The 11,879-nt window shown below is 49.0% G+C and overlaps 2 protein-coding genes across 2 annotated transcripts in view; both read right to left on the bottom strand.

The window, feature by feature from the left end:
• Nucleotides 1-273: 273 nt before the first annotated feature.
• Nucleotides 274-2,101, bottom strand: LOC121843795 (BAH and coiled-coil domain-containing protein 1-like; the record flags this gene model as incomplete). Its single annotated transcript, XM_042313613.1, is given in 1 exon segment — nucleotides 274-2,101. A coding segment is annotated over 1 exon segment (1,828 nt), but the record flags the coding sequence as incomplete, so codon positions are not given.
• Nucleotides 2,102-2,107: 6 nt separating this feature from the next.
• Nucleotides 2,108-11,879, bottom strand: part of LOC112240797 (BAH and coiled-coil domain-containing protein 1) — a 44,164-nt gene continuing 34,392 nt past the window's right edge. The window contains exons 3-4 of the mRNA XM_042313612.1: nucleotides 3,631-3,756; nucleotides 2,108-2,613 (exon numbers count right to left, since the gene is read on the bottom strand). Coding sequence (XP_042169546.1) covers nucleotides 2,108-2,613; nucleotides 3,631-3,756 — 632 coding nt within the window. The remainder of the gene's footprint in view (nucleotides 2,614-3,630; nucleotides 3,757-11,879) is intronic.

Here is an 11,879-nt window from a genome sequence, read left to right as displayed (position 1 = left end):
CTCTCTCTCTCCCAACCATACCTACTACAGCTCTACTGCCACAGACTCAGATCTCCTGCCATGTAGTCCCCTCCTCCTCTCTTTTCTTCCCAGTGCCTTTAACTGTTTAGTCAAATAAAGCTGTTTCTACTTTAGGCTTTGGCAAAGCCCGCTGTTTATTTTTCATCAGCGAGGTCTTCCAAAGGTCGTAGATAAATAATCTCTGCTCAGTTCCCCTGCTCCTTCTGTTTATTTAAGCAAGTGACCCCAAAGGCCCGGAGGTTACCCCCATACCTTTCATGGAGGGGTGCACCCGCCCCTGCCGGCTGTTGGGGTGGGCGTCCACCGGGCGACAGGACGGTTCCCTCTGCCTCGCCACGGCGACTGCGATGCCCACAGGCGGTTGGCGCACCTCTCCCTCACCGTGACCCACCGCCTCGCCCACCTCCCGGCCACGCCCCCCACAGTCAGAGCGCTCGCCGTCATGGGCCGGGCCCTTCCTGGTGGGCAGGGCCTGTTGTTGTTTGCTGCCTTGCAGGGTGCAGCTAACCCCGGGGGCTCCACCTCCAGGACCCCCAAGACCAGCGGATTTGAGGCTCCCCAGGCCTCCGAAGGGACTCTTCTGGGAGAGGAGCAGGGGCTGCTGGGTGCTGTACTTCAGCAGGCTCTTCATGGCACTGCTCTCCTCCTGGGCCTGTGAGGCGACCTGGGGGTCTTGCTGCTGCTGAGAGGGGGCTGGGGGTGGAGGTGGCTGGGGCTGGGGAGAAGGATGAGGAGGCAGGCCCATACCTTGCCCTGGTTGTTGCTGGGGCTGTTGTCTGCCACCACTGAGAGACTCCATGTAGGCCTTCCGCTGCTGCTCCTCCTCTGCAGGGTGGACGTGGTGAGGCCTCATGGCCCAGGGAGGAACCGGGGGCTGCTGGGGGTGATGCTGCTGTCCCTGCCCACTGTTGCTGTAGCCGTACGGGGACATCTCCAGCTTCCTGTTCAGGTCCTGGTTCTGTTTGTTGTTCTGGTTCAGCTCTGCTACTGGGGCGTCCGGGCCAGGACCACCGTGCTGCTGGTGGCGAATACGGGCCACCTTCTGACCATCTCTCTGTAAGGAACAACTCCCACCTCCAGCACCACCGCCTGCACCTCCTCGACCCCCCAGGGGTGAGGCGTTGGGCAGGGGGCCCGGGAGGGAGCAGTCTCTGTAGGGGGAGGTGTTGACTGAGTGGGGGAGGGAGTGTCCGGCCTTGGCTCCCTGGGGAAGAGAGGGCCGGAACACATCGGTGGTGTCCACTCCCACGCTATTGATGCATTCGACGCTGCGAGAACGCACGGCTTGGTGCTGCTGGGTCTGGGGCTGCTGGGGAAGGGGTTGTTGGGTCTGGGGTTGTTGGGTCTGGGGCTGTTGGGGCTGGGTTTGTTGGGGCTGGGGCTGTTGGGCCTGGGGCTGCTGGGGAAGGGGTTGTTGGGGATGGGGTTGTTGGGGGTGGTGACTCTGCTGCTGCATCCAGTCCGGGGTCTTCTCAGCCTTTCTGTACAGCTGCTGCTGCTGTTTCCTGTGCCAGTTACTCTTCTCCATGGCCTTGTCCTTGGCACTGCCGCCCCCACCCACCAACCCCTGGCAGTCGGGTGGGGTGCCCATCTGGAAGGGTTGCCCGCTGGACTTGTCCCCCAGGTGTCCTCCCCCTACAGATGGTATGAACGTGGCCCCTGTCACTTTGGTGTCTCGCCCCCCTCCCCCTCCCCTCTCGTGCGGCGAGGGGTTGGTTAGAGGGGCAGGTGGAGGCGGGCAGAAGAAGTCCGGGTGGTGGTGTGTGTGGGGGTGGTGGGGATGGCTGGGGTGGAGCTGAAGGCAGTGGAACCCACCCGGATGCGGGTGAGGGTGGTGGTGGGGGTGGAGGTGGGGGTGGCCTCCCCCAGCGGCTGAACCCATTTGCAGGGGCGGCGCCACAGAGTAGGGAAGGGCGTGGTGGAGCATCTGGCCCCTCCCCTCCAGACAATCCGAAGGCTGCTCACTGATCCTCATCTCGCCGCTCACCCCTTCCTTGGTGCAGCGGATGTTCCCCCACCCTCCATGTGTCTGTGGCTGGCCTGTGTCTGAGCCCCCTGCTCCCCACCACCTCCCCTCCATAGCTAGTCATGGAAGCCTTGGCTCCCCCGTCCCAGAGTCCCCCCCGTTCTGCATCTTTCCGTTGAGCAGGCAGGCGCTGAGGGTTCTGGTCATTCCTAGGGTCTGTTGGTGCTCCATGTGCCTCTCCAGAGCTCTGCTATTGACCTCCTCCAGGGAGACCGGGTGCTGGGGGTACTGGGGGTGCTGCTGGTGGGGGTGGGGCTGTGTGTGGCCGGGGTGTGGGTGGTGGTGGTGTGGATGTGAGGGTTGGGGGTGGTGGCTGTGGTGTTGCTGACGCTCCTTGACCTCCTGTTTGCTGCTGGGCCTCTCCTTGTCCTTGGTGCTGGGGACCACCCCTCTCTCGACGGACCCCTCCTTCAGGCCCTTGTGTAGGCTGACTCCGCCCCCTGGGTCCATGTCCCGACTGCAGGAGCCCTGAGGGTGTCCCGGCCCCGCCCTGGAGATGGGTGGAAGACTGTGATTGGCTGAGATGAGAGGGGGCTGGGACGGAAGGCTTCTTAGATAGAAGTTCTCTGTAAGATATAAAAGTTCCAAATGATACAAATATAAAATATTTAAATGATATATACTGAACAAAAATATAAAGGCCACATGGAAAGTGTTGGTCCCATGTTTCATGAGTTGAAATAAAAGATCCCAGAAATGTTCTACATGAACAAAAATATTATTTTGTGCACAAATGTGTTTACATCCCTGTTAGTGAGCAAGATGATCCATCCACCTGACAGGTGTGGCATATCAAGAAGCTGATTACAGCATGATTGTTACACACGTGCACCTTGTGCTGGGGACCATAAAAGGCCACTCTAAAATATGCTGGTTTTGTCACACAACACAATGCCACAGATGTTTCAAGTTTTGAGGGAGTGTGCAATTGGCATGCTGACGTCAAGAATGTCCACCAGAACTGTTGCCAGAGAACCTATAGAGGACCTATACCCTCCCAGGCCCACCCATGCTGTGCCAATGCCCATTCATGTGAAATCCATAGATTAGGGCCTAATTTATTTATTTCAATTGACTGATTTCCTTATATGAACTGAAAATCAGTAAAATCATTTAAATTGTTGCATGTTGCATTTATATTTCTGTTCGGTAGAAAGAAACAGACTCCTAAAGGGGAAGTTCAGGATTTTAGAGATTTGTGTTGGAAAGTGTAATTCATTCAAAAAGATTTGCTTCCGTTGACTGTTAGGTAGTAGTGGATAAAGTTACCTTAAGTTTGTAGTGTCTGTTTTAATAGAAAACCAAACCATGGATTACAGTTTTTACTGGCCCATAGACGACTTTCAGGCTGAGGAAATATCAAACTGTAAAATCCTGAACTTCCCCTTTAAAAAACATCCATTGGCCAACCAGGCAGCAAATCTAAAAGACAGGATTACATTATCACATTTAAGGTAATATCCCTGTGGGCATCCACATAGCGAGCAATATCCATTATCCAATTACATCATACTTTGTTGTGTTCAATTGGATTTCAATATCTTCATTCTGTCTGATTGAATTTGAATTTGTTTGCCACTCACCTTTTTGGGTGTCGTAGAAACGGTGCTGCCCGTAGAGGACGCCGCTGTTGGCATGGTGATCCAAGTGGCTCATGGGAAGGAAGGTGTGGGCAAGACTCCCTGAGAATCGAGGATACCCCGGGGCTGCTGGGAGAGAGAGAGAGAGAGAGAGAGAGAGAGCACTGAGTTAGAGTCGTCCCGTCACGACTGTGGAAATGACATATGATCCTTTAGGTCCCATGCAGCTGGTTGTGTTGTATATACACTAATAACTATACAGCCTCGGCTTGTCATATTCACTACTTGGGCTTCGAATGTAAACAATAGGAGACAATCTCTGTCTTGGGGATTGCGGTAATGGAGGAAATTTGCCATCTAAACATATGGCTGTCTCTCTCTGAGCTGAGGAAGCTAGATGTTCCTTCTGTCTGAAGCAAGAGATAACACAGGCCCCAATTTTAAAGGGCCAATATGTGATATTTCCATTGGATTGAAGGCCTCTATCTACACTGAGTGGCTGTTGCCCTTCGCTGCCCTTTTCTAGGGTTGAAAGATCAATTTGACTGGAGACCTTCAAGACTCGGCACCTGGTTCTATGACAACAAGCTCATCTGCAGAAGATTTACACAATCTACCAGGACTACATTTCAAACACAAAGGACCTTGAAGGTAGAGAAAGGAAGGACAGAAAGAAGGAGAGAGAAGGAGACAGAGAAGGAGAGAGAGAAGGAGAGAGAGAAGGAGACAGAGAAGGAGAGAGAGAAGGAGACAGAGAAGGACAGAAAGGAGAGAGAATGAGAGAGAAGGAGAGAGAGAAGGAGACAGAGAAGGAGAGAGAGAAGGAGACAGAGAAGGACAGAAAGGAGAGAGAAGGAGACAGAGAAGGAGAGAGAAGGAGACAGAGAAGAAGAGAAAAGGTAGAGAGAGAAGGACAGAAAGGAGAGAGTAGGAGACAGAGAAGGAGACAGAGAAGGAGAGAGCAGGTAGAGAGAGAAGGAGACAGAGAGAGAAGAGAGAAGGTAGAGAGAGAAGGACAGAAAGGAGAGAGTAGGAGACAGAGAAGGTAGAGAGAAGGAGAGAGAGAAGGAGTCAGAGAAGGAGAGAGATAAGGAGAGAGCAGGTAGAGAGAGAAGGAGACATAGAAGAAGAGAGAGAAGGAGACAGAGAGGAGAGAGCAGGTAGAGAGAGAAGGAGACAGAGAAGAAGAGAGAAGGTAGAGAGAGAAGGAGAGAGAGAGGAGAGAGAGAAGGAGACAGAGAAGAAGAGAGAAGGAGACAGAGAAGGAGAGAGAGAAGGAGAGAGAGAAGGAGACAGAGAAGGAGAGAGAAAAGGAGAGATCAGGTAGAGAGAGAAGGAGACATAGAAGAAGAGAGAAGGTAGAGAGAGAAGGAGACAGAGAAGGAGACAGAGAAGGAGAGAGAGAAGGAGACAGAGAAGGAGAGAGCAGGTAGAGAGAGAAGGAGACAGAGAAAAAGAGAGAAGGTAGAGAGAGAAGGAGACAGAGAAGGTAGAGAGAGAAGGAGAGAAAGAAGGAGTGAGAGACGATACTAAAGTTGCTCTGACAACATCTTCTTCATGCATCAGAGGCCCATCACAGCTCTGTCAGAGGCTGTTACCTCACGTGGGAGTTTATCCGGTCCATAATCAACCATAGATGTTAATATACTGTATCTATTTCAACTGGCTCAAAGCAGCAGAGGGATTGAACTGAACCAAACTAAATAGTCATACTAACGGGGAACAAACATGTCCGTGAAATGTTACAGAAATGTTAAGCATCGCCATTTAAAAAGGACTTTATCATAGAAAAAATATACATTTAAAGCAAATAAAAGTCTATCCCAAATGGTGTGTTATTTAATGCTGGTCATGAAAAACCACCAGATGTAACCCACACAGTACCCTCCCCGTCCACACCCTACCACACCCGTCCACAACCCACACAGTACCCTCCCCGTCCACACCCTACCACACCCGTCCACAACCCACACAGTACCCTCCCCGTCCACACCCTACCACACCCGTCCACAACCCACACAGTACCCTCCCCGTCCACACCCTACCACACCCGTCCACAACCCACACAGTACCCTCCCAGTCCACACCCTACCACCCACACAGTACCCTCCCCAGAGGTAGCCATGGAAAAGATGGTGATACCCTATATTCCTCTTTAATGTGTGTGTGTGTGTGTGTGAGTGAGAGAGAGAGAGAGAGACTGAGTGATCTTCACTGTGTGTACATGCACGTCCCTTGTCCCTATGACATTTTTATTTTTTATTTTACCTTTATTTAACTAGGCAAGTCAGTTAAGAACAAATTCTTATTTTCAATGACGGCCTGGGAATCGTGGGTTAACTGCCTGTTCAGGGGCAGAACATGATCACCAGTCCAGGTGGTGTGACTCATCTCTCCTTCCCTGTCCTGCACCTGTCTCTCACTTGCCCTCTCGCTTCAGTTCCATGCAAAACTGACAGAGGTGGGGAGGGGGGGACATGGAGGTACAAGCTAGATGAAAGACAGACACATTTGTGTTGGCCAGTGTGTTCTGTGATCAGATGCAGTTCATTGTAGAGCTGTGTGGTGGGGGTCTGTGTGAGGATCTATGTGTCTACTCTATGCCTGCCTGTGTGCCTGCCTGTGTGTGTGTGTGTGTGTGTGTGTGTGTGTGTGTGTGTGTGTGTGTGTGTGTGTGTGTGTGTGTGTGTGTGTGTGTGTGTGTGTGTGTGTGTGTGTGTGTGTGTGTGTGTGTGTGTGTGTGCATCCGTTTGTGCACCAATGTGTTTTATGGGGGCCTAACAGCTTTGAGTGTTGAATGTCTTACTTTCTGCCTTAGAACAATGGGCTTTGTGGTCTGTCTGTCTCACTCTGCAGTAACTCTGGAGGGAGTGAGGGGAGTGCAGACTTAGTGACCTGGGCCAATTCATTTGGCATCAAACGGAAGAAAACGGGACTGAAACAGGGAGGGACTACTTGAATTTCTCCAATTAGAAACGCTTATTTTCATCTTATGTTGCAAAACGTTTCAAAACCTTTGCCGTGATGAACACCAGCTTGGTCCTGGAGAAACCTCTAGACCATAGTTAATGAATGAAACACAGAGAAGAAGGCAAACATCTCTGAAATAACACAGGAGGAGAGCAGGAGGGAGATAATTACACTGGCTCCTCCTCTCTCTCTCTCTCTCTCTGTCCGTCTCTCTCTCTCTGTGCGTCTCTCTCTCTGTCCGTCTCTCTCTCTCTGTCCGTCTCTCTCTCTCTGTCCGTCTCTCTCTCTCTGTCCATGTCTCTCTCTCTCTGTCTCTCTCCATGTCTCTCTCTCTCTGTCTGTCTCTCTCTCTCCATGTCTCTCTCTCGCTGTCCGTCTCTCTCTCTCTCTCCGTCCGTCTCTCTCTCTCTCTGTCCGTCTCTCTCTCTCTGTCCGTCTCTCTGTCCGTCTCTCTCTCTCTGTGCGTCTCTCTCTCTCTCTCCGTCCGTCTCTCTCTCTCTGTTCATGTCTCTCTCTGTCTGTCTCTCTCCATGTCTCTCTCTCTCTGTCCATGTCTCTCAGACACTCTCTGTCTGTCTCTCTCCATGTCTCTCTCTCTCTGTACATGTCTCTCAGACACTCTCTGTCTGTCTCTCTCCATGTCTCTCTCTCTCTCTCTCTGTCCGTCTCACTCCCTCTGTTCATGTCTCTCTCTGTCTGTCTCTCTCTCTCTCTCTGTCCGTGTCTCTCAGACACTCTCTGTCTGTCTCTCTCTCTCTCTCTCTCTCTCTCTCTCTCTCTCTCTCTTGTCATGATTAATAAGCTCACTCATTTATGTCAATTAGTTTACAGAGAGAGGGGGAGAGAGAGAAAAAGAACAAAAGAAAGAATCCTTTGTTTAAACAAGACATTTTCCCTCTGATTCAGAGAAGGGAGAGAAAGGCAAAGAGAGGAGAGATAGAGAGAGTTGTTTGGCCTCGGAGAGGAGACAGTGTTTTTTTCTGGGGTGTCGTGGTGTTTGTGAGCGTGACGATTGGCGGAGTAATCCCCTTTCACAGCGCAGTCTGGCTGTGCCCGATAATGCCAGCCTGCTCGCTTTCAGCAAGCCCGCCGTCGGGGCGTCGAGAGGGGCTCTGCTGGGCATGGGCAGAGCTTATTCAGCCATTCATCTGGCCAGGACAAGGGAAGGTGCTGCTACTGCTGCAATTGTTGTTGCTACTGCAGGCGGCGTGAGCAGGGTCTTACCACGCAGACTGCTGACGCACACGCACACACATGCATACACACAGGCGCACAGACACAGACTCAAACACATGCATACACACACACAGGGCGTGTGTGAGTGAATGACAGTGGAGAGTGCAGCACATGTCCTCTCCACAGTGGGAGCAGTAGCAGAGAATTATAGAACAATAGAACGTCCATAGCTGCAGCGTAAGACACACACACACACCCACACACACACACACACACCCGCACACATGTAGACAGACACACACACCCGCACACACACACCCAGCACACACACACCCCGCACACACACACACCCGCACACATGTAGACACACACACACACACCCCAGCACACATGTAGACAGACACACACACCCGCACACACACACCCGCACACACACACACAGCACACATGTAGACACACACACACACACAGCACACATGTAGACACACACACATGCACACACACACCCGCACACATGTAGACACACACACACACCCGCACACATGTACACACACACACACACACACACACACGCACACATGTAGACACACACACACACACCCGCACACACACACCAGCACACATGTAGACAGACACACACACACCCGCACACATGTAGACACACACACACACACACAAACAAGGACAAAGAAGAGCTGTTTATTTACAGTTTTTAATAATCACTTTGGCACTAATTTCAGAACCTTGTGGTCCTTTTTCAAAACTCTAGACACAAAACTCAAAACGATCACCACTTCTAACACAGGCTGTCCAATGTTCAAAACCTTGCATTGTTCATTCATATCTTTAAAGAAACCTTGCACTTGCAAAATCATTGGTTCAAATAACTAATTTATCATGAAATACCATAGGACCATTCATTTAGATCACCATACCGATAGTTTCACTGTGTAGTTGTTGTTCATTCAATCATTAAATATTGTAGTACAAAATATATGATACATGTTTCATTATGCTACTACACGTAAATACATCACTGTAAAATAACTAGTAGAGAGAATACTACAGACACAGTGGAGTCATTGAACAAAATATGACATTTATTGATGAAATACAATAAAATCACAACATAGGTTTCCTTGAATCAAAGCAAAAATAATTAGCTACAAAAAAGAAAAAACAGTTAAAGGTCAACTGCAGTGTTCCTCACCTGGCTTACTGTAAAACATCACTGCAGTGTTCCTCACCTGGCTTACTGTAAAACATCACTGCAGTGTTCCTCACCTGACTTACTGTAAAACATCACTGCAGTGTTCCTCACCTGGCTTACTGTAAAACATCACTGCAGTGTTCCTCACCTGACTTATTGTAAAACATCACTGCAGTGTTCCTCACCTGACTTACTGTAAAACATCACTGCAGTGTTCCTCACCTGGCTTACTGTAAAACATCACTGCATTGTTCCTCACCTGGCTTACTGTAAAACATCACTGCATTGTTCCTCACCTGGCTTACTGTAAAACATCACTGCATTGTTCCTCACCTGGCTTACTGTAAAACATCACTGCATTGTTCCTCACCTGGCTTACTGTAAAACATCACTGCATTGTTCCTCACCTGGCTTACTGTAAAACATCACTGCAGTGTTCCTCACCTGGCTTACTGTAAAACATCACTGCAGTGTTCCTCACCTGGCTTACTGTAAAACATCACTGCATTGTTCCTCACCTGGCTTACTGTAAAACATCACTGCATTGTTCCTCACCTGGCTTACTGTAAAACATCACTGCAGTGTTCCTCACCTGGCTTACTGTAAAACATCACTGCAGTGTCCCTCACCTGGCTTACTGTAAAACATCACTGCAGTATTCCTCACCTGGCTTACTGTAAAACATCACTGCAGTGTTCCTCACCTGGCTTACTGTAAAACATCACTGCCGTGTTCCTCACCTGGCTTACTGTAAAACATCACTGCATTGTTCCTCACCTGGCTTACTGTAAAACATCACTGCAGTGTTCCTCACCTGGCTTACTGTAAAACATCACTGCAGTGTTCCTCACCTGGCTTACTGTAAAACATCACTGCAGTGTTCCTCACCTGGCTTACTGTAAAACATCACTGCAGTGTTCCTCACCTGGCTTACTGTAAAACACCACTGCAGTGTTCCTCACCTGGCTTACTGTAAAACATCACTGCAGTGTCCCTCACCTGGCTTACTGTAAAACATCACTGCAGTGATCCTCACCTGGCTTACTGTAAAACATCACTGCAGTGTTCCTCACCTGGCTTACTGTAAAACATCACTGCAGTGTTCCTCACCTGGCTTACTGTAAAACATCACTGCAGTGTTCCTCACCTGACTTACTGTAAAACATCACTGCAGTATTCCTCACCTGGCTTACTGTAAAACATCACTGCAGTGTTCCTCACCTGGCTTACTGTAAAACATCACTGCAGTGTTCCTCACCTGGCTTACTGTAAAACATCACTAAAGTGTTCCTCACCTGGCTTACTGTAAAACATCACTGCAGTGTTCCTCACCTGGCTTACTGTAAAACATCACTGCAGTGTTCCTCACCTGGCTTACTGTAAAAACCAGAACAAAGGATTGATTACTGTACTTCTATATTTCCCTCAACCCTGTCTTGTGGATTTGGCCACAGGTTCTCATCCACATCACAATGGATGTATTCATTAGCCAAATATGTGGTGAAGAATCTTCGGGCATGGCGAATCCAGGCCTGAAACTGGTCTTCCGTGATGTCATTGCATGCGTCATCCATGGCCTGGAGAAGGGTGGCTTGTTCGTGAGGGCGCCTATCATATAGCTTCCACCTCCATGTGGAGAAAAATTCCTCAATCGGGTTTTAGGAAAGGAGAGTATGGGGGTAAGTACAGGGTGGTAAATTGTGGATGGGCCTGAAACCATGCTTGCACCATTTGAGCATGGTAGAACCTGACATTATCCCACACAATGACATAGGTCACGCCATCAGCTCTACAGACCTGATTTAGCTCATCAAGGAAGGTTACATTCGAACAGCGGATCATGTGGCTGCCTGCAACTCAATATATAGAGTATATAGAGTAGAGAGCTTTAGATGTTGTTTGACCAAACATTAGAACGGGCAAGATGCGTAATCTAAGCAACTTTGACCGTTCCAGCATCTCAGAAACATTTTTACGCACTACAATCTCTAGAGTTTACAGAGAATGGTGCGATAAACTAAACACATTCACGTTCTGTGGGCAAAACCACCTTGTTAATGAGAGAGGTAAGAAGAGAATGTCCAGACTCATTCAAGATAACAGAAAGGCCACAAACACTCAAATAACAGCTGTTTAAAACAGTGGTGTGCAGAAGGGCATCTCTTAACTTCTTTGGGACTGGGGACTGCAGTATTGAGTAGTTTGGATAATAAGGTGCCCAGAGTAAACTGCCTGCTACTCAGGCCCAAAAGCTAGAATATGCATATAATTAGTAGATTTGGATAGAAAACACTCTAAAACTGTTTGAATGATGTCTGTGAGTATAACAGAACTCATATGGCTGGCAAAAACCTGAGAAAATCCAACCAGGAAGTTGGAAATCTGGGGTTTGTAGTTTTTCAAGTCATCGCCTATCCAATATACAGTGTCTATGGGGTATTACACTTCCTAAGGCTTCCACTAGATGTCAACAGTCTTTAGAACGTTGTTTCAGGCTTCTACTGTGAAGGGGGAGAGAAAGAGCTGTTTCAACCATGTGTCTGGCAGAATGCCATGAGCTGATCACGCGCACTCTTGTGAGAGGTAGCTGCGTTCCATTGCATTTCTAAAGACAAAGGAATTCTCCATTTGAAACATTATTGAAGATTTATGATAAAAACATCCTAAAGATTGATTCTATACATCGTTTGACATGTTTCTACGAACTGTAATAGAACTTTTTTTGACTTTTCGTCTTAACTCGCTTAACTCGCGCATTATGCATTTGGATTACTGGGCTAAACAGGCAGACAAAAGGGAAGTATTTGAACATAAATGATGGACTTTATCGAACAAAACAAACATTTATTGTGGAACTGGGATTCCTGGGAGTGCATTCCGATGAAGATCATCAAAG

This window comes from Oncorhynchus tshawytscha, unplaced genomic scaffold (assembly GCF_018296145.1).
Source record: "Oncorhynchus tshawytscha isolate Ot180627B unplaced genomic scaffold, Otsh_v2.0 Un_contig_17585_pilon_pilon, whole genome shotgun sequence".
Taxonomy (NCBI): domain Eukaryota; kingdom Metazoa; phylum Chordata; class Actinopteri; order Salmoniformes; family Salmonidae; genus Oncorhynchus; species Oncorhynchus tshawytscha.
Note: the sequence above shows the minus strand (reverse complement) of the source record. Positions and strands in the feature narration are given on the sequence as shown.